Source organism: Glycine soja, chromosome 12 (assembly GCF_004193775.1).
Source record: "Glycine soja cultivar W05 chromosome 12, ASM419377v2, whole genome shotgun sequence".
NCBI lineage: Eukaryota > Viridiplantae > Streptophyta > Magnoliopsida > Fabales > Fabaceae > Glycine > Glycine soja.
In genome coordinates, this window is record NC_041013.1 from 12,208,163 (window position 1) to 12,230,323 (window position 22,161).

The 22,161-nt window shown below is 31.6% G+C and overlaps 2 protein-coding genes and 1 pseudogene across 2 annotated transcripts in view; 2 read left to right on the top strand and 1 right to left on the bottom strand.

The window, feature by feature from the left end:
* Positions 1-219: 219 nt before the first annotated feature.
* LOC114378731 lies at positions 220-4,281 on the top strand (annotated as a pseudogene).
* A 9,678-nt stretch (positions 4,282-13,959) lies between these two features.
* On the top strand, positions 13,960-17,333 carry LOC114378540 (NAC domain-containing protein 73-like). The gene is made up of 3 exons (XM_028337157.1): positions 13,960-14,614; positions 14,794-14,986; positions 16,265-17,333. Exons 1-3 carry the CDS (start codon positions 14,498-14,500, stop codon positions 16,807-16,809), a joined length of 855 nt encoding a protein of 284 aa, XP_028192958.1. The 5' UTR covers positions 13,960-14,497; the 3' UTR covers positions 16,810-17,333.
* Positions 17,334-18,717: 1,384 nt separating this feature from the next.
* LOC114378732 (GDSL esterase/lipase At1g29670-like) overlaps positions 18,718-22,161 on the bottom strand; it is a 62,790-nt gene continuing 59,346 nt past the window's right edge. Inside the window, exon 3 of the mRNA XM_028337364.1 lies at positions 18,718-18,935. Coding sequence (XP_028193165.1) covers positions 18,718-18,935 — 218 coding nt within the window. The remainder of the gene's footprint in view (positions 18,936-22,161) is intronic.

Below are 22,161 nucleotides of genomic sequence, written 5' to 3' on the forward strand. Positions count from 1 at the left end.
TAATAGATATGAATTACATCTACAATCCAACACGTCACGGTGACAACAAAACAAAATGGGACAAAAAATGAAGAGACAAAGAAGACCAAAAAATCAAAAAATATATCATATGTAAATGTTTTAAGTATGGATATAATAGGTACTCTTTTTATTATAGATATATTAGAAGTACAGAACAAAACAAACACTCACAGTGGGGACAGTTTTGCGAAGCAGTGAAACAAACGACCTAACCAAAATATCTTTCAGATCTCTGGCAGGATTTTCGTGTTTGTTTTGCTGTTCCTCTGCTTTCTCTCTCCTCTCCCGCACTCTCTCTCTCTAACCCAAGACAGTCTCTTTCTCTTCGAAGCAAGACGGTAGCTTTCCGACCCGGAAAACGCCCTCTCCTCCTGGGACTCCTCTGCCGCCAACCCATGCCGGTGGCGCGGCGTCACCTGTGACCCTCTCACCGCCACCATTACTGCCGTGAGCCTCCCCTCCGCCTCCCTCTCCGGCCCCTTTCCCGCCATCCTCTGCCGCATCGTCTCCCTAACCACCCTCAACCTCACCACCAACCTCATCAGCTCCACCCTCTCCGCCGTCGTTGCTGCGGTGTGCCGCAACCTCGTCGTCCTCGATCTCTCCCAGAACAACCTCGTGGGCCCCATTCCGCCACGCTCCAACACCTCGACCTCTCCGGCAACATTCCGCCGAGCCTCGCCGCCCTCTCCCGCCTCAAAACGCTCAACCTCGTCAGCAACCTCCTCACCGAAGCAATACCCTCTTCCCTTCGCAACCTCACTTCATTAAAACACCTTCAACTCACTTACAAGCTGTTCTTGCCGAGTCGCATACCGATCAACTCGGTAACCTCCGGAACCTCGAAACGCTTTTCCTCTCTGGCTGCAACCTCGTGGGTCCCATCCCTGACACCCTCAGTAACCTCTCTCACTTAACGAACTTAGATTTTTTGAAGAACGGAATCACCGCTCACATTCCGCAGTGGTTCACGCGCTTGAAGCGCGTGACACAAATTCAACTATTTAAAAACAAACACTCCAGGGAGTTACCCAAAGGAATATGGAACATGAGAGTTTGAGATTCTTCGACGCGTCCGTGAACGAGTTGGCTGGGACGATTTTGACGGAGTTATGCGAGTTGCTACTAGCATCGTTGAATTTATACAATAACAAGCTCGAAGGGGTTTTACCACCGATTCTTGCGCATTCTCCCAACCTCTATGAGCTTAAATTGTTCAGTAACAAACTTATTGGAACGTAGCCGAGGGATTCGGGGAGTAACTTGCCGTTGAACCACATTGATATTTGGTTTGACCATTTTCCAGCGAGATTCTGGCGATCATTTGCCAGCGGGGGGAGTTTGAGGAGTTAATTTTGATGTGCAATTATTTTTCCGGGAAAATTCCGGCGAGTCTTGGGGACTGCAGGAGTTTAAAGAGGGTTCGGTTAAAGAGCAATAACCTTTCTGGGAGTGTTCCTGATGGGGTGTGGGGTTTGCCCCATTTGAATTTGCTTGAGCTTTCGGAAAATTCTCTTTCTGGGAAAATTTCTAAGGCGATTTCTGGCGCTTACAATCTATCAAATTTGTTGCTTTCGAATAACATGTTCTCTGGGTCGATTCCTGAGGAAATTGGGATGTTGGATAATCTTGTGGAGTTTGCTGCTAGTAATAATAATCTCTCGGGTCGGATTCCAGAGAGTGTGATGAAGTTGAGTCAACTGGTTAATGTTGATCTTAGTTATAATCAACTTTCTGGAGAACTTAATTTTGGTGGAATTGGGGAATTGAGTAAAGTCACTGACCTTAATTTGTCACATAATAGGTTTGATGGAAGTGTTCCAAGCGAATTAGGAAAATTTCCTGTGCTTAATAATCTTGATCTTTCTTGGAACAAATTTTCTGGGGAGATTCCAATGATGTTGCAGAATTTGAAGCTCACTGGGCTGAATTTGTCTTACAATCAGCTTTCTGGGGATATTCCTCCTTTTTTCGCCAATGACAAGTATAAGACGAGTTTTATAGGGAATCCTGGGCTCTGTGGTCATCAACTTGGGCTTTGTGATTGTCATTGTCATGGTAAGAGTAAGAATCGGAGGTATGTGTGGATTTTGTGGTCCATATTTGCGCTTGCTGGAGTTGTGTTCATTATTGGGGTGGCATGGTTTTACTTTAGGTACAGGAAGGCGAAGAAATTGAAGGTGTTAAGCGTTTCGCGGTGGAAGTCGTTTCACAAGCTTGGGTTTAGCAAGTTTGAGGTATCTAAGTTGCTGAGTGAGGACAATGTGATAGGAAGTGGAGCATCAGGGAAGGTCTACAAGGTGGTGCTCAGCAATGGTGAGGTGGTGGCAGTAAAGAGATTGTGTGGAGCACCTATGAATGTAGATGGAAATGTTGGTGCTAGGAAAGATGAATTTGATGCTGAAGTTGAGACCCAGGGGAGGATCAGGCACAAGAATATTATGAGGTGGTTGTGGTGTTGTTGCAACAGTGAGGATCAGAGGCTCTTGGTTTATGAATATATGCCAAATGGGAGTTTGGCTGATTTGTTGAAGGGTAACAACAAAAGTCTTTTGGATTTGCCCACTAGGTATAAAATTGCTGTGGATGCTGCTGAGGGGCTTTCTTATTTGCATCATGATTGTGTCCCTCCCATTGTCCAGGATGTGAAATCCAACAACATATTGGTTGATGCAGAGTTTGTGGCATAAATTGCAGATTTTGGAGTTGCCAAAATGGTTACTGGAGTCAGCCAAAGGACATGATCAATGTCTGTGATTGCAGGATCCTATGGCTACATTGCACCAGGTTTGTGAAATTAAGTTGAGAATCAAATTTAAATTCTTAAACCCTGTAACACAAATGTTAGAATTTGCCTTCTCTAAAGTGAACAAGTGTAAATTTCAATGGTCGATGAAAAATTATAGGTTTATTTTCTAACATAGGAGTATTTAGATTTGTTATGCATCTCTATGGAATATATATCAACTGCATCAACAATTAAGATGCTTACGTCATCTAAAGTGAGTTGCTAGCTTTAAAGGAGTCGAATCTTGAATGTTAAGGCTAGCACATAAATGTTAGAATTTGTTGTTTTCTCCAAAGTGAACTAGAGTAAATAGTAAATTCAGTTGTTAAGGAAAAAATTAACGGTTTATATTCTAATATACGTATTTATGATTTATTATGCGTAGTTAATTTTCTTGTCAATAATTAAGAAAACTCACTTTCCTGACATGATACTTTAAAGAGCCAAATCCTAAATTAGTGAGCATTTCTTTGTATTTGTGTTTAGTTTGGCTATATGTTACTATTTCTATCATGTGATCAAGGTTTTAAATATCTGTCGTGGTCATGTTACAATTTTGTTGTGTTTGTTGATATCCTGAGAAATCATAGATAAATGTAGTCAATGCAGTCTCAATTATGGTCCCTTGATAGTTAAAAAATCTTAATGTTAGAGTTCAAATCACTATCGTCGACCGTTTTTTAAAACCTTACATGCATTATATTCCTGTCTAGCTAGACAGAAAGAAATGAACTTAGTTGATAAACTTTGGTAACAAGCATAAATTTAATTACTTATACATGTGCTACTTTTTTATGTGCAGAATACGCGTACACTCAGGGTGAATGAGAAGTGTGACATATATAGCTTTGGCGTGGTCCTTTTGGAGTTAGTAACTGGAAGACCCCCAATTGATCCAGAGTATGGTGAAAGTGATTTGGTGAAATGGGTTTCCTCCATGTTGGAACATGAAGGACTGGATCATGTGATTGATCCTACATTGGACTCCAAATACAGGGAAGAAATCAGCAAGGTATTGAGCGTAGGGCTTCATTGTACCAGCTCCATCCCAATAACTCGCCCTACAATGAGAAATGTGGTTAAAATGCTTCAGGAGGTAACAACAATTCCAAAATGTAGAAGTGTAAACGATGGAAACGTTCCATGTTTCCATGAAGGGGCATCTCATAATATCAGTGAAATGAAATGTAGTTTGAGCAATAATGTGCTCAAAGTTAATATATTAGACAGCTTAACTTTTTCTATTGCATTGTGAGAAGGGTGAAATATTTGAAGACATCAACGGCTCAATATATATCATCTTATTTGACAAGGGTGAAATATTGAAGCTCATATAAAGTATAGTCTAGGATCGCTTAATTTTGTTTAAGGGGATAGTAGTTGTATGTATCATACAACAACTGTAAGAAACCTTTATGGAGCGCGTTATATACAAATCTAGTAACATGCGAAAGTCATTCAGTAACCTGAAATGTTTTTGTGCTGTAGACATTGGCCACAAAATAATGTTTATAAATCTTTTTTTTTTCTTAATTACGTTTTTATCCGTAAAATTTAAAATGAATCAAATATTGGTTTTCAAATTTAAAAAGAATCATTTAGTTTCTCAAATTTAAGAAAAATATGAATTTTTTCCCTCAAAACTATTATTTTGGAATTAATGACAGTTTTGAAAAATCATTTCAGTTTCTTAATTAGCATTTTAGAAGCTAAAAACGTATTTTCTTTTTAAAAATCTTAGTGACTAAATTTTTTTTTTAAAAAAAATAGGACACCAAAACTAGATTCACTCTAAATTTCAGAAACTAAAAACATAATCAAGTTTATTTTATTTTTTGTTTTTGTCTAAAACCATCCATATGTATGCATAGATTAGCAACACATTTTTTTGGGCAAATTTCCTTAGTGGGTGAAATTGTGTAGGTTTTAGTGAATAATTGAGTCTCATTAATTCTTTATTTAGTTGGTTTCATATTTAAACTATCAAAGTTACTTGGATTTTAATTAACTAATAAAGGAGTAGAGAAATTCTAACAATACATTATTTAACATTAGTATTTTTTTTAACATGTTCTCTATTGCATTAAAAAAACATGTTCTCTATTTAATAGGTCTCATTAGTAATTTTGTATTATTTATAAATCTTGTAGTTCTAATTTTTATTTAATGATTATCACTTATTATTTTATATTTTTTTAGTAATTTTTGTGATTCTCATCTCTTATTTTATATTTTTGAATCAATTTTAATCATTAATAATATATTAGAAGAAGCGTATTAATTTAGTAGACTCTCAATAAAAAATATATTGAAAAGAGTATGCTGCTAACATTATTATATTAAACATTCGAATAAGTTGAATATGTTTATGATAAACGGAAATTTTTTTCCTCTATGTTGTTAACGCAACTAACACTATCATGAATAAGAACATTAAATTGAGTTTGAATTAAAATATAAAATGACTTACTTTTAAAATTAGTCAAATTGATCGAGAATAGTCGGCAATAAATGATAGAAATCACAATTTTGACCACCCAATATATATTGCTTTTGCTATAATGCTTCCTAAGAAAGAGATAATTGAGGTTGGAGAGTACGGAAGGAAGCTCATTGGGAATGTAACGAATATTTTCTTTCTTTGGTAATTGAATATGGCGTTGGTAAGTTCTTTTCTACCATGTGTTGTATAATTGTATTGCATTGGCGACTTCAATTAATTAAGAGTGTGTTCATTTTGAAGGAAAAAATGAATAATGACTGCACCGATGAAAAGAAAGGAAATACAAATTTCTGTTCGTTTGGTTTGAGGATAAAGTGTCAAGAAAATTGTCGATAAATAGTGAGTTTTATACGTTTCATTCTCCAAAACTAACCTGAAAATTGATAAAAGTGTAGATGAAACTCAACTGCCCTAACCAGGTGGGATGTGTGGAAGACAGGACACCATTTTTCTTTTCAAAACTGAAAATGAAATTTATGCACATCCAAAGCACAATTGATTATGCTTCCTTCAATAATCGAATATCCTTTGTGCATAATCAAATATGTGTTGAAAGCTGTTTGTGGTATTATCAAATATGCCAGCGTCTTGCAAAATTTCACATAATAGATTATGTTTTTTTTAACTTCAGTTTTTTTTCCCTATTTCTTTTTAAAAATTTGGTTTTAAATCCTTAAAAAATTTAACCACTCAAAGCCCCTTAATATTTTCAAAATTCGATTTTTAGTTCCTGAAATCTCATTAAATAAATAAATAAAATGAGTTTAAACTTTTATTTAAAAACTAATAAAAGAAATTTTTAAAAGTTTAGGGACTGGTCAAACAAAAATATAGGGACTAAAAATCTTAAAGAGAAAAATTGAGAAACTTTGACGGATCAAATATCTTCATTTAGGGATTAAAAATTGAATTTTAAAAATTTAAACTAAAAAGTTAATTAATCATTTTTTTTTTGTTAGCCAATACCAACATACTAGTACAAAAGTAAAAAAAATAAAATAAAATAAAGGATTTTGTTCTTTAAAAGTAGATCAATTTTTTTTATTAAAAAAAGTGCATATTTTAGCATAATCTTTCCATATTGTTACAAAACAAAACAACTACCCATGAGTAAAATTATAACTGTAAAAATACTTATTTTTTAATTTATTTATTTATCATCTACTAAATCATTTTAATTCAAAATTTCATTTCTTTTCATAATTTTTTCATCTCAATCTCAGTTTCTACTTTCTTTAATTTTCATTCATCACACTTTTTTTTTTCCTTTTCTGCTTAGCAACCGTACACAACCTAAAGTAGTAGTAATCATTGAATGACAATATAAATTAGTAGTAGTATAAATTACATATACCTACCTTTGTCAAAGGATTATTCCTGATATGCACATTTATTAAAAAAAAACAAATGAAAACAGAATCTAATTTTTAAAGTATATATGTGTATGTATATGTGTTGATAACAATTAAAAAATATAAATTACATTTACCTACCTTTGTCAAAGGATTATTCTTGATATGTAAATTTATTAAAAAAATATAAAATCCAATATTTTTATAATTTCAATTTCATATAAATAAAACTAAAAGTAAGAAATTCAAAATAAATATTTATTTTGATTTTTTACATGTTTTAATATTTTAAATGGTTTTAAAAAATAATACTCTTTTTGCAACTAATAACATGTTCAAATATTTGTTTCAAGGAATTAAATTATTTAAGAAGAAAGTATAAAAATAATTTTATAAATCAATACTTAATCATAATCAACATAATTTCTTAAAATCAAGTTTAATTATATTCATCTTGATTAGTCAAATTATTATTAAATAATTTGTTCAAATTAAGTAATCAATTAGTTTATTATGATGAAGTCAATTAAAACAAACTAATGTAGTTTTATCAAATTTATTTATCATTTTAAATAACATTATATTAATAACTGAGGATCCGCCAAGCTTTATTAGCTCTATGTTATACTCTCATGTAGCTTCTATTTCTTTTTAGTCTTTATGTTTGTTTTTTGTTTGGGCTCTTAGCCCCTTTCATCCAGGAAAAAAATATATTAATAACTATTTTTAAAATTTGATAGCTAAACAATTTTAAATTTGTGTTTAAGAACAACTGTTAATTTAATTAACTTCTAACACTTAAAAATCACTATTTTTTAATTATTTCATTATGGTTTCTTTTCATGAATGAAATAATTTATCTTCTATTGAAAATTTAAATATAAAATTTTCTTATATTATAATAAACAATATCTCTACTACGTATTTATATTTTTTATGTTTATTTTGTTAATATATGATTACAATAAATAAATCTCAAATGATACTTTTTTTAGAGATCACAAATATCCTCTAAAAATCAATTATACTCAAATTGGGTAGGATCATTACAAAACTATTCCTTTATATATTTAATGCAAATACCTACTAAGTCTCAAACTTAGAATCAGTACTATTAAGTTAAGCTAAAACAATTTTGTACCCGATGATATATATGATCCGTGACAATTCAAAAGAATTACCAATAAAAACATACAAAACAATCCAACTAAATTTAAAAATATTAAAACATGTATCTCAACACTTGCCAAATTCTAATGTTTTTATGAGGAATTTTAATTTTGGGACTACATCTTTGATATATATATATATATATATATATATATATATATATATATATATATATATATATATATATATATATATATATAGTTTTAAAATGAGAGAATAGAGTATATAATAATAGTATACAATATTTTACATTATTATTTAATTACAAATTGTTATGTATGACAAGTTTGTTAACTATTATCATCACTGTCCTTAAATCACTCAAATGATATGAATTATGACTAATTGACAAAGTACCTTTTTTAGGTAGCCTATATATAGAAGAAAAAGAATTTATTTAATTTTTGAGCTTATTCCGTAATAAATTTTTTGTTTTGTGTTGAGTATCTAATAAAATAATAATTTCGCTTTTAGTCTTTGCAAAATTAGCAAATTTTATGTTTTTTTCTTAATATAATTTTTTTATTTGTTATTAGTTGAAACTAAATCAAAATAAGTCACATCAATGATGATGATGATGATTTAAAAAATTAATAGATTTTGTATGAGAAATTGATTCTTGACTAGTGTAAAATTGTTATAGAAAACAATTTTTAAAACTAAAAAGTGAGGAAAGGAATCAAACAAATTGTTTGTAATTAGTTTTTTGTTCCTAAACAACATAGGTTCTATTTGGATAAACTATTTCACAAGAAGATAAAATGGATTAAGAGGCATGTCTCGTCAATGAGAGCTAATGACAATGCAAGTATCTTGAGCATATTGACGACCATATATGTGGACATAAGCTCTAAGGACCAAATGGTGGTGCAAATGGCCTAATAGGTGGTGCAAATATTTATAGCATATTGCTGACAATTAATAAGCTTTAAGGGTCACCATTGAATAATCATGGATGAAAAGAAAAGGCTTTTACTCAAGGGGAAGCTACATGTGAAAGAGACTCACACTTGAATGAGAGACGGGTAGAGTTCAAATGTAAAGATGAAGTCCCAAATTGGTAGGAATGAGCAAGTTGGATAACTTATACAAGTGAAAGAAGTGTAAACCTAATGCCTCAAAAGGTTTAGGGTTGAATGTAATATCAAATTCATTTGTGTGGTTAGCCTGTGGACCATTAACAAAGATTTTCCTAGTATTTGTCCCCTCGTATTCTCAACATTTCAGAATTTAGTTTATGAAAATGGGTAATTTTGAGTAAAAGTATAAAATTACATGAGGGAGGTATAGTTAACAAACAAAGAGGAGCATTTACCAATTGGAGGCATATTTCACTTGAGGTTGCACTTTAAACTTTTAACATGAAGACACATTTAATTATCAATGTTCTTAATGACCAAACAATGTTATTTACAACATCAGCACAAACTATTTCAACTATCAATTACTAACCCTAGACAAGTAAAAAATGTAATTTAGGCTTAATTAAATACATTTAAAGTCCCTAATAAATTATTGATTTATGTGCTGTGTTTGATCCCTAATATATTAAAACTTTTTTTTCTCACTCCCTAGTGCAAGTTAAGTGATTACTTGACAAAGTTATAAGGTTGACTTGGTTGTAAAAGGAAAAGGAGGGAGGAAAAGGTCATTGGCTCGATTCCCCCTGCCAACAAATAACAACTAATAATTAACAATTATCATTTACTCATAAAAAAGTGATTACACATGACACCTTGTGAATAAATCTTTGCAATATATTTCAACAGTTGAGATGATGTAATATCGTCACTTAACTGACAACATGAACTCGATCAAAACAAAACTTTAAATATATTAGAGATACAATACAACACAAAAATTTGTTAGGAACCCAAATTAAAAATTAATCATTTATTAGAAGTCTTAAATATATTTAAGCCTATAATCTAAGTTGATTTGATAGGAGTTAGAATAATCCATGAGCAGAAAAAGAAGGGGAAAATGAGGATGAGGGCAAAGGAAACAAAATGCTAATCATGTATATACATTGGGATCTCATTTCACTTTGAATTAAGAATAAAAAAATAGAATGAAAAAGAAAACTTGGGATACAATTTTTTTAATTGGAAAAGAAGAATTTTCATTAAAATAGAAGAAATGAGTACAAGGAGTACCCACCCTTACAAAAGTCCTATCCTCTAACCCACTAACCTGCTTGTATTGTGAAACTCAAATCCAAGTTGTATACATTTCTATCATACCCTAATTATGTTTGGACAAGTTATTTAGAACAAAAAAAATGAAAAATAAGAAACAAAAACAAAAGAAGAAGAAAAAAATAAAAAAGAAGAAGAAAATAAAAAAGAAAGAAAAAAGAAAAGAAAGAACAGAAAAAGATAAAAAAAGGAAAGAAAACCAAAAAAAGGGAAAGGAAGAATAAACCGAAAACTAGAAAAAGAAAAAAAAAGAACAAAACTAAAAAAGAAATAATAATAATAATAATAATAATAATAATAATAATAATAATAATAATAATAATAATAGGAGATAAAAGAAGAAGATGTATAAAGAAAGGAGGTCTGAGAACTCACAATTACACAAAATTACATATAAAACGCATAGAGAACATGCACAAAATAAGAAGAGATACGAGGAGACGAAAAAAACTCACTGCATCACGTTATTTGACACTATAGTTAGAAAAGAAAGAGGGACCTCTAGTCGTTGGTGAGACTCTTAGATTTTTTTTAAATGTTTGTTCCCCATCTTTTTTTATAATAAAAAACCAAAAATAATGAAAAAAGGAAAAACAAAATAAAAATTGCTATAAGCACCACCTTTTTTATATATACAATTTTTTCTTTCAATTTTGGGCCAGACCCGTTTTCAAAAAATAATTGTACATAAAATAAATATCACTAGTCACACCTTCATTTACACACACACCCCACTCCTTTTGGGGATAGCCCAAATAAAGTAAAAACTTCTATTTACATGCACACCCCACTTCTTTCAATTTTGGGGCTTGACCTGTTTTTCAAAAACTGCTTAGTTCATAATGTTTTGTAAATATTTCATCACTTATTTATTTTCCCCATGTTTTAACCCTGCATCCTTAATTACTAAGAGTGTTCTCCGCTTCTATTTTATCCCTTTCTATACCTATTCGATTTATTTGTGTGTGTTTTGTCTATTGATTATTTAACACTACATTAATCATTTTGAAATTCTATGTCAGTACTCTTTAGTACGCGCTTACAATCTGTGCACTCCATATTGGATCTCTGACTTGGTTGGTGGTATTTTAATAAACACGTGGGTAAATTTAGCAAATGTGATGTTGGATCTCTAACTTGCTTGACTTTGCAAAGTTTACTGCAAACCTGAAATCTTTTTTCATATTCCGTGCACTCTATGTTGGGCCTCCGACTTGCTTGGTAGTGTTTCAATAACGCGTGAGTAAAATTTCATGAAAGTCATGCTTGGTCTTCGACTTGCTTGACTTTACAAAGTACACTTGAGATTCTCCATTTTTCTCCACAAAATTTGCACATTACTCGATATCACTTGAAGGTCCAATGCCTTAAGTAATTCTCTCCACTATTTTCTTAAAATTCAACGTTGTTTCAAGGTTCAACGCTTTAATGACTCTTTGCTACAATTAAAAAAAATCTTTAAAAAAAAAAAAACCCAACACACAAACTGTTTCTATCAAAAGAACTACATAAGTCTGATTTCCTCATTGTACTTGAGGATACGTAGGAGCGAAGACAAACTCCTTGTCGACCTAAAAATCTAAAAAAACACGAAATCCTTTTTTTTCACAAAATAAAAATTTGCTTTCTTTTTCTAAATAAACAAAAATATAACAAACATAACTTATGTTTTCAAGGGAAGATAAATAATTAAAAAATTCACTTTATTTTTAGTACATTAAATTAAAGACTACCATCTTCATGACGGGCGCATGGGGTGCTAATATCTTTCTCATGCGTAAACGACTTTCGAATCTTTTTTTCCAAATCATAGACCATTCCTTATCCTTTTTTATTTTCCCAACATTGTTCTTAAATAAACGTTGGTGACGACTTCCCAAATTTTTTTTTGGAAGGACAAAGAATCACCAACTTTAGCAATGAAGAAAGTGAAAATTTCGGTATTATATATTTGGGTCTCATATGCTAGTTATATTGGTCATGATACATGTTTGGCTGATACCTGGTCACACTTTATATGGAATAGTGACTGTACATGGTTCAGATCCATAAGTTTAGTTATATATATATATATATATATATATATATATATATATATATATATATATAAAATATGCAAGTATCAATGGTCTAATATTAACTATTAATTAATTAAGTATAGTCTGATATTATATAGAACAAAGTTTTTGAGTTTAAAATTTGATAAAAATAAATTTTTTATTAGATTTTATTTATTTATTTTATTAAATTTCGTATTAGTGAAGATTTTTTTTCCAATAAATTCGAAGATTAAAAAAAAGTTAACTAAACTAGGTTTAACTATTACTAGTATATTATCCTAAAAGACAAAACCATATATTACTTGTATATTTCTTAGGTATCTTGGTAATATCTCATGTTATAAGTTCTAGTTAAAATGTAAAACAAACACGGAATAATATTTTATGGGAATCAGATATATATATATATATATATATATATATATATATATATATATATATATATATATATATATATATATATATATATATATATATTTGACTTTCATCTGGAGCAACTTATTTGTTGGGTTAAACTAAAAGAAGCGCATGCATGTACACCTAAAATTATTTATCAAAATATTCTTGTATAACTATAACCTAACCTTAAATAATTGATTTAACTAATAATTGAATTATTAGTGAATTAGCTAAACTACTAATACGAATATTCTTAAGTTTATTTATATTATATTATACTAAATAATTTTAATAGTGTAAAATATTTATATGTATGCTAGATGAAATGTAGAATTAAAATATATAAAATGAATTTTAGTGAAATTAAAGAATGAAAAAAAAAATATTTCTTCACCTTTGTTCTGTAATTTATGACTAGAAAGTCATAAATTATTGCTTTTAAGATGAACTAGAATATCAGCCTATCATATGCATTCGCAAGGCTAAATCTGACCCCAATTCAAAACGCACTTATCATTGCAAGGAAAATTACAATCCAAACCAATTGAGCAGAAAACTTTTTTAAAACAAACAATCTGCACGTGTGTAGTGGATGGACGGATTTGTGGATATTATAGATAAGATATAAGAAAAATAAGGTTACATACTCATCTATCTATATATGCATGTTTGGTATTAAAAAAAGTTAAAAAAAATATTTTCCGATCCGTTTAAAAATCATCTCAATAAATTTTAATTTTAGACTATTTTGAATATAAAATAAATTAATCCAAACGAATATTTAATTCCATGGAAAGCAAACCTTACGAGGGTCACCAAATTGGGCATAATTTGATCGGAACTCAACAACTGCCAGCACATAAGCAAACGTAGGGACAGTACTTCCAATCTTAGGGAAACTCATTAATTTACAAAATCTGTCTTGTTCATATAGACAAATCAATTGTGTAGAATAAACTTGAGAAGTAAAGATCTTATTGGTGAAAAAATGTTGAAAATTATTGAAGACTATTTTCCAGTATTTTAATAATAACCTCTTGACACAAAATCACGTTTGCTTTTGCTATATGGCAAAAGATAATGTACGCCTACAACCATTGTTGACATTGAGAACTAATTAAGACTGTCTAAGTCACCTTAGGACATGAGAGAGAGAGAGTGGAGGGGTTTCTTGGTATGCATGAGAAGTCTACGTGAAGGAATGGAATTATGGTTGGCTGCAAATTGTTCACCTCAATTTAATTTCTTCTTCTTAATTTTGTTTGGTATTTATGTTTTTTAACTTTATCTACACTCCAGGGTGACATTGGACCTAAATTCTTTGTGCTTATACATTAGGTTGCCCTAATCCCACTCAACTGACTATCCATATTTTAATTGTTTCTTTTCTAAATTAAAACCTGATTTATTCAAGAAACTCGTCAGAGCTACCTTTAGTCAGAGAAAAAGGGACAAACTCACTTGCAAAAACAAAAGGGAACGAAAAACCCTACATTTAGTCTTCTGCAAGTTTTCACATACCATAGATACAAAGCAGGACTAAACTTGAGATCAAAGCAATCACATTTTTATATTCTTTATATTTTCCCTGTGCAACCAACCCTGTCTCTAATTGTTAATCTCATTCTCTATTTAGATTTTTGGGCATCTCTTTCTCACTTTCTCGTAAGTGCAAAGCACAGGTTATTGGGAAGGACTGCAATATTATTCACACTACTCATGCAAAAGTGAGAGAGAATTTAATTCCTTTCCACTACTCCTTAACAAGTAGTGGCATGAGGGGAGCAAGCTTTAGAAGAGACAAGTTTCCCTTTTTTCCCTTTTATAATTATTATTACTTTAAATCCTTCTCTTAACTCAAACGTTTCCCTCTCTTGTCTCCCTCAATCTCTTTTAGTTTGTGTTCCATTTCGCCATTTGTTTTATAGCAGCAGAAGAGGGAAACAAAGGAAAAGAGGGTCTCCATAAATGGAATGAGTGAGGGAGAGAAGAGGAAATAAAAGGAAATGACTCAGTGCAGTGACTCTGAAAACAATCATCATAACATCATAGTGGAGGGACGAAAAGATAGCTTAATTAGAACTTGTCCTACGTGTGGTCATCATATCAAATGCCAAGATCAGGTTCTTAATTATTAACCTTTTTGTTAATGATATATATCATATAGATAATATTACCCTTTTGAGTACTTTTTTTTTCTTTTGATGTAATTGTCTTAGTTTGATTCATTTTTCATTTTTTTTTTTGGCGTTCTTTATGAAAAAATTATTTAAATAAATATTGTGGTGTTGAATAATTTTAGGGTGGTGGAATTCATGACTTACCTGGACTGCCTGCTGGAGTGAAGTTTGATCCCACGGATCAAGAGATTCTTGAACATTTAGAAGCGAAGGTGCGATCTGATATTCATAAGCTTCATCCGCTAATTGATGAGTTCATTCCAACTCTTGAAGGCGAAAATGGAATCTGCTATACTCATCCAGAGAAGTTGCCAGGTCAAATACTATATATATATATATATATATATATATATATATATTCAACTCTCAAATCCTCTATGCGTGAAGTGTGTAACACCTCTTTAATATACTCTTTTTGATATTTTTTTATTATAGGTTAATTTATATTTTCAATCATTTAATAAAAAGTAGTGTCTCAAAAGAATATATTTCTTCCCGTTCATTCAATGCAATTTTTTTCTTAATTTTTGTTGAATCTTAACTTTCAAATGTTAGTATTTTTTATGAGCAAAATCATTATAATATATGTTTAATAAGTTACATTTAATCCTGGTGATAACTAATCTCTATGAAAAAATATTTTTAGTAAGATCTCTTTTTCTAATAATATTTTATTTATTCATTGATATTTGAATCCAAAATTTTGTTTAAGAGATATCAAATTCAATTCCACTCAACCAACATGTTAATAAATCTTTATTGTTATTATGATATATGTTGACTTCCAGAGCATAGCTACATAATTACCAAATAACAGGGTCATAAGTGACTTACCTTTCGGCTTCAGAAACATGAGGAAGAAAACATCAGTTTTGTTGAAGCAACAATTTTGTGGTAGAAGATGTGACCATTTACTTTGTTAAGTTTAAATTATTTATATAATTATCTTATCCTTAATTTGGACTAAATCCCCATCCAACATGCATGCCATTTAGAGAAAGGGGATATTACCCTTCAACTAACCTTGTTGTTGTTACGCAGTACCTAGCTTCTTATCTTCTGTTCCCTATCTTAATTATACACGCTGTATAAAATGTTCTTTTGTTAGACGATAAGTTATTAGTCTTATTGAAGACATATACTTCAAAAAATGCAGTTGTTTATTTTAGCCTCTCTTTAGGTTCTACAAAAACAAAATTAGTCACTCACCAACTAAAGATTAAAAGCACATGATTTTAAAAGAAAATGAATAAAATTCAAATAAACCTCGTTTTGAAACACATGATATTTTAAGATACTGAAAAAACACATTTATAGTACATATAATTTTATTATCAACAATATAGTTAGTAAATAATTGAGTTTTTTTTAAGTATATTAATTGTTGGAGGTTTAATTCCTAATCCTTAGAAAAGATTTTTGTTGAAAGAGATAAAATTTATTTTAATAATCTTTACACCTTAAAAAGATTAGTCTCCTATTATCTGTTCAGATATATTTCGTAGAAAAAAAAAATCTATATATAGTTTTATTATATCTTTTTCAGCATATGGGTTCACATCTAATTGTCAATTTATTGAAATTTTACTGCAGGAGTTAGCAAAGATGGCCTGATCCGCCATTTCTTTCACCGGCCTTCCAAGGCATACACTACAGGAACAAGGAAGCGGAGAAAGGTGCACTCAGATGAGGATGGAAGTGAGACACGTTGGCACAAAACAGGTAAAACTAGGCCAGTTTACAACAATGCCAAGTTGAAAGGGTACAAGAAAATCCTTGTGCTTTACACAAACTATGGAAAGCAAAGAAAGCCAGAGAAAACAAATTGGGTCATGCACCAATACCACCTTGGGAGTGATGAAGAGGAAAAAGAAGGGGAGTTAGTGGTCTCCAAGGTTTTCTACCAAACACAGCCAAGACAATGTGGTTCCCTTATGAAAGACTCATCAGTTCCTGGGAAACATATGAAGGGTCAAAGTGTCCATGAGGTAATGAATAACAAAAACAACAATAATGGGTATGTTGGGTACTATCATTCAAATTTCATATCATTTGAACAAGGAGGGCAACATAGACCTAGTAATGCTCAAGTGATTTCCCATATCCCCTTCCATGAAGGTGCCCCTTTCATTCCTTGAATAATGAAGTGGTGGAGAGTTATAAGATGAAAGGTAAGTGGCCATGAAGGGTTGTGGAGAAAATATATTAAATATATACATAGAAAATTCATAATATTGAGGCATTGCAATTATATATTATGCAAAAATAAAATAAGTTAATAACCTACTGTAGTTAGGAGGGGAAAAGGCGGGCAAGAATAAGGAGAGAAATTGCTTCATTTGAAAACTAATGCATAGATACTCATATTCAGGGAGAAAGAGATTGGGGAGTAAAGAAGAAGATTTAGATGCAACACTTTTTCTTTTCTTTCTTCCCTCTCTTTATATTTTTTGAGGGTAGTTTCTACATATCATGCTTTGTACAGTAGGGTCAAAGGCATCATGCCATTGCTTGTGTAATTAAAGACTAACCATCAACCTGTACAAACATGACTTTTACCTTAAGGAGTCTTGAACTACAGAATAATTTTGTTTGCCTTGTTCCCTGAATGTTTTAATTTATTGTAAACGTAATTATATTTAATTATTGCCTTTATAACATAGATGTGTTGCCACCAGTTTTGGAATTTCCAACCCGTGGAATGTCATTTCTCTATGGTTATAAGACTTAAGCTAGCGTCTCATCAAATTGAACCGTATATGGTCCCTATATGAGAATTAGTAAAACATAACTTGCTAAACTAAAAAACTTTTAATATATATTGTAATTAAAAATATATTTTTAAGTTAAATGCATTGAATTGTATATATCAAGTTACTCCATCACTTATCAATATATTTTGTCTTATCCAAAAAACAAAACATTGTATTCATCAACTGGTCAACACAAGAGGAATGAGCAGTGCAATACTAACATTTCTTAGGAAAGTCGGTAAAAAAAACAAATTCTTAGGAAAGAAAGTGGAATTTACTAAAAAAGCATTCTTTAACAACTAAAAAGTATTCTTTAACACTGCGTCAAATCTATATTTGATTATGTCTTTATTTATAAAGATTTTTATTTCGCTTAGTTTTTTGTAAAAGGAATAAACTTATATATTATTTCCTTCAAAATCTATAAGCAATACAAGATGGAAAATCACTATAGTGATGGAGACCAACAAAATAACCTATTTTTGTAGCTAAACTATAAGCAACAAAATTCACTTTTCGTCATACAAAACAAATGTTGAAATTTGTTGAAGAAAACGTTCTCAACATTGAAATATAATCAAACCAAACTCAGATATGTTCACACGAGAACTATGGAACGTTGCAACCACTTGCTAACAATCTGACTCAATCATAACATACTCATGTCCCAACTGTTGGAACCATTGGATTGCCCTCCTCAAAGCCAATGCTTCTGCTTCATGAGCACTACGATAAGAATTTTTTGGTTATGAACAAATTCGAAGGTTTAGTATTTCGAATTGAAATTTGATTGTATCTTTATTTTTCAAGATATTGAACTTTATTTGAGTAGATTCTGTCTCTAATAGGCATTAGATTAATGTTTAAATTATAAGTACTTGTATTTGACAATTTTGATACAAATTTGATGTTGAATTAAATGTTCATTTTAATTGGTATATTTTTTTAGTAATCTCATTATTATCCTAATTGAAAGTTATATTACTGCTAGTTTAACAAAAAAACAACTCACGATTTTATTCTACTAAATAAAATAATAAGTTGTTTGTAATTTATTAGAATCGACAGTAGAAAATTGACAAATTTACAGTTGAATACTAATTAATTTTCATCGTAAACATTTTGATAAAAAAGGTTAATTAGTTGTAAATATATTTTACCAGCGGGAGTATAAAGAAAAAGCACAGAAGACTTTGAATATGTAACTCGGCAGTTATTCAGCTCAATACAAATCACTATTGCATGATAAGAAGTTATTCAAGGACACGATCGTAGTTTGAATTGAATCATCATTCAGGTCTGAACAAGGTGCTTGATATCCATTGGGTAAGTGAGTGCTGGATCAGAACCATTATATGAATTTATTGCAATGATTCGGTTGGCAGCCTCAGTGGGATGAAATTGATCCCAAAAGACGTATGTGGTTCTATTCTCGCATGGTGTTTGATTAGGAATACATAACCCGTTTGTCCTCGATGATGGGCAGCAAGAAGCATTTGCAACAGTGAAACCTGAAACACAAGAACCACTACTAAAAAACACGCTTTTTACATTGGTGCTTCAACGACGGTTGTATCAAACCGTCGTAGAATATGTGGCGGTGGCAGATTCGTAATTAAGAGGGAACGAACCACGTCGTTTCCGCATGCCCGTTGTATACTGCAGACTCAATGGCAATGTGCAATTATGTGATTATGATTCAACGACGGTCGTGTACACAGGACCGTCTTTGTATCCTTAGTGGTTTCACGTGGCGGACACGTGATTTTGGTCATTACAATACAAAGACGGTATTGACGGAGACCCGTTTTTGTATCCTTACTACTGGTTGCACGTGGTGGACACGTGATTTTCGTCGCTACGATACAAAGATGGTCGTGTGCAGAGACCCGTCTTTGTATGGTGTGCTTTAACATGTGGCTGTCACGTGATTTTCGTGGTTGTGAGACAAAGACGGTCTTGACTGAGACCCGTCTTTGTATCCTTACTGCTCGTTGCACATGGCGTACATGTCATTTTCCTCGCTAGGATACAAAGACGGTCCTAGGCAGAGACCCGTTTTTGTATCCTTACTGCTGGTTTCACATGGCGGACACGTGATTTTCCTCGCTACCATACAAAGATGATCCTGTTTGGAGACCCGTCTTTGTATCGTTATTGGTTTAATTCTCTCTCTTTGGCGCCTACGATCAGACACTACGCGTTCCCTTCTCCTTTGCCGTAACCCCGTTCTCTTGTGCCCTACCTCACTATGCGCCCCCTCATTTGCTAGCAACCCCTTCTCTCTTTGTCATAAACTCCGTCAACGCTAAGGCCGCATTTAGGTAATGGCCGGTTATACTTGCATTTGCATTGGTTGATGGAATATTCATTCATTCAGTTTCATCTCTTCTTAGGGCGTCTCAATAGTGGTTGTGGGTCTTCTACTACTCCGCAACACATTCCGGTGAAGTTGAGCCACATTATAGGTAATGTTTATAACAATGTAGTTTATAATTTTTTTTTCACACTTGAAAGGTTTCTGTTGTTGTCTGCTATGATTTTGTTATTCGTTTCATTCAGCCTCCTCCTCAGTAGGGACCTCTGCTAGTGCCTGTTTTTTCACATCTTGGTCTTTCTTGTTTTCTTGTTATCCTTCTGATATACCAAAAACCAAAATCATTTATTCATGCAATTGTTAAGGACTACTTACTTCAATTCCTACAAAACCTCGTTATATTTTGAAGCAGTGAGTGAAATATAATGGCTAATCGCAGGAATAAAACACGACATCGTATTCCTTTTTCTTCTTATCCTGCTTTTGAAAGGAACAAAAGGAATTGGTCACCTTATTTTTGTTGAATTCAGAATTTGTCGTGATTTATGTGGAGATATAGCTAAATTTTAAGGTCAAATAATTTGAGAACTAATTTTGACTTATGTTATATGGTAATGTTTGTCCAGGTTATTGTTATTTGATACCATCCTTTTTAGTTCAGTAGCTGAAGCCTCGCTCACTGTAAGTACCTCTGTGTTCTCCGTTTTCCATCATGTTTTAATTTGAATGATATCCATGGATATTTGTTAGTTTGTATACGAACATGTATTTGTTGTAATTTGTATAGATTTTATTTTCCATGACCTAATTCGTGTGTCACTGTCATCCATTTGTTTCATTGTTGTTTAGTGGCCGCAATTGCCTTCTGAGATATATATGTCAATAATGCTTGTACACATAATTTGATTTTGTTTTAAGGGTGGTACTTAATAATATATAAAGAAAACAGAGAAATCAGATGTTGGGAAAGCATCCCACACCTGGAATGAATCAACTCCTTAGTAAAATGAATATGTTTCTGAAAAGGGTTACAATGTTATTCATCCCGAATTACTTAAACACTATTTTTTTTTATCAGCAAAATATATGTATATATATAATTGTAAAAGAAGTACCAGAGGTACTGAGTACATAAGTAAAAACCATGTAAATGGTTCCTCAGACAGACGAAACATAGTCTAAATAGGAACCAAACTATGGTTATATATGGAATTTACATCTGCTATTTTTCCAAGTAATACTACCCCTCTACTGCTTCAAAAAACCTTGTCGGAGGTTGCTTGACCATTGATTAATCTGTGATTTTTAAATCTGTGGTTTTTATTTAAATCTGTGATAAATTTGTGATTTTTATTTTTATTTTTTTCACTTTCTTTTCTTTTTTGTGGGGATAAATAATTAAACTTTTGAAATAACAAAAGGGGTTGTGTAACTTACTCTATGTAAAAATGAGGTTAAACAATTTCAACAGAGATGATTGGTGCAATTCTCTTATATACTTTAAGATATTAATTGCACCAATCATTTATGATGACTCATTTTTACTAGAGATAAGTTAGACAATCCCATATAAAAAAAAAATTTAATCTTAAAAGCTCCTTATCTGTGGAAGATTACTTACTAGGATGATAAACCTCATGAAGGATTGCAACTAGGGTCACCACATCTTGTGGCTTAAGAGATAAGCCATTTATAATCCAATAAAAAACTCTTAAATTAAGTGTTTTAGATGCATCCTGGATCACAACCACATTCTTTGGTGTTGTGGCCATGTTATCTGCCTCAATCTGTCATCCCTGCTCTTGTTCATATCAACTGCAGGCTTCAATGATATTAGGTCAATTATCACAAACATGTTATCTACTATCATAGACAGTGAATAAATGGTTGTTCTTGAATTCTATCACTCATAGTGAGGGTTAAGCTTCTCTGACTTAGTGACTTAGCTGAGAATAGTAGACAAAGTTCATCAACCTAAGCTGCAAATGTTTTTCTACCTAAAAACATTATCCAAACCAATTAACATGTGATTATCCTAAAAACTGGAGTTCCTACAGACCATCATAGTTTGCTTATGGCAAAGCCAAATGAGAAGTAACAAAGTAAACTACTAGTCATGCCAACATTGCTGCTAAACCAGATACACTATAAGAGTCACCTTCTAGCTTGTTGTGACAATAGCTTTGTAGTGGTTGGCTTTTCCCAAGCCTAGATTTCTGTTAGCACTCCTTATTCTATTGTTGTTGAATTTCATGCAAGTTTCACTAAATAACCTTAACTCAATCTTGATTTATTGGGGTAAAATTTGCTAAAAATTAAAGAGTCAATGGTAAAAAAATGCAAATAAGCCAATTTCTTATCCCCAAAGTAAGATGAGCATTGAAGTCTGATATTGGCCATTCAAGATAGATTGATAAAAC

What these genes read in the sequence shown, in the direction of transcription:
- LOC114378540 (XM_028337157.1), top strand. Translation starts at nt 14,498, where the DNA reads ATGACTCAGTGCAGTGACTCTGAAAACAATCATCATAACATCATAGTG. An exon ending in ATATCAAATGCCAAGATCAG is followed by an intron (nt 14,615 to 14,793) that starts GTTCTTAATTAT and finishes GAATAATTTTAG; the next exon opens with GGTGGTGGAATTCATGACTT. An exon ending in TCATCCAGAGAAGTTGCCAG is followed by an intron (nt 14,987 to 16,264) that starts GTCAAATACTAT and finishes ATTTTACTGCAG; the next exon opens with GAGTTAGCAAAGATGGCCTG.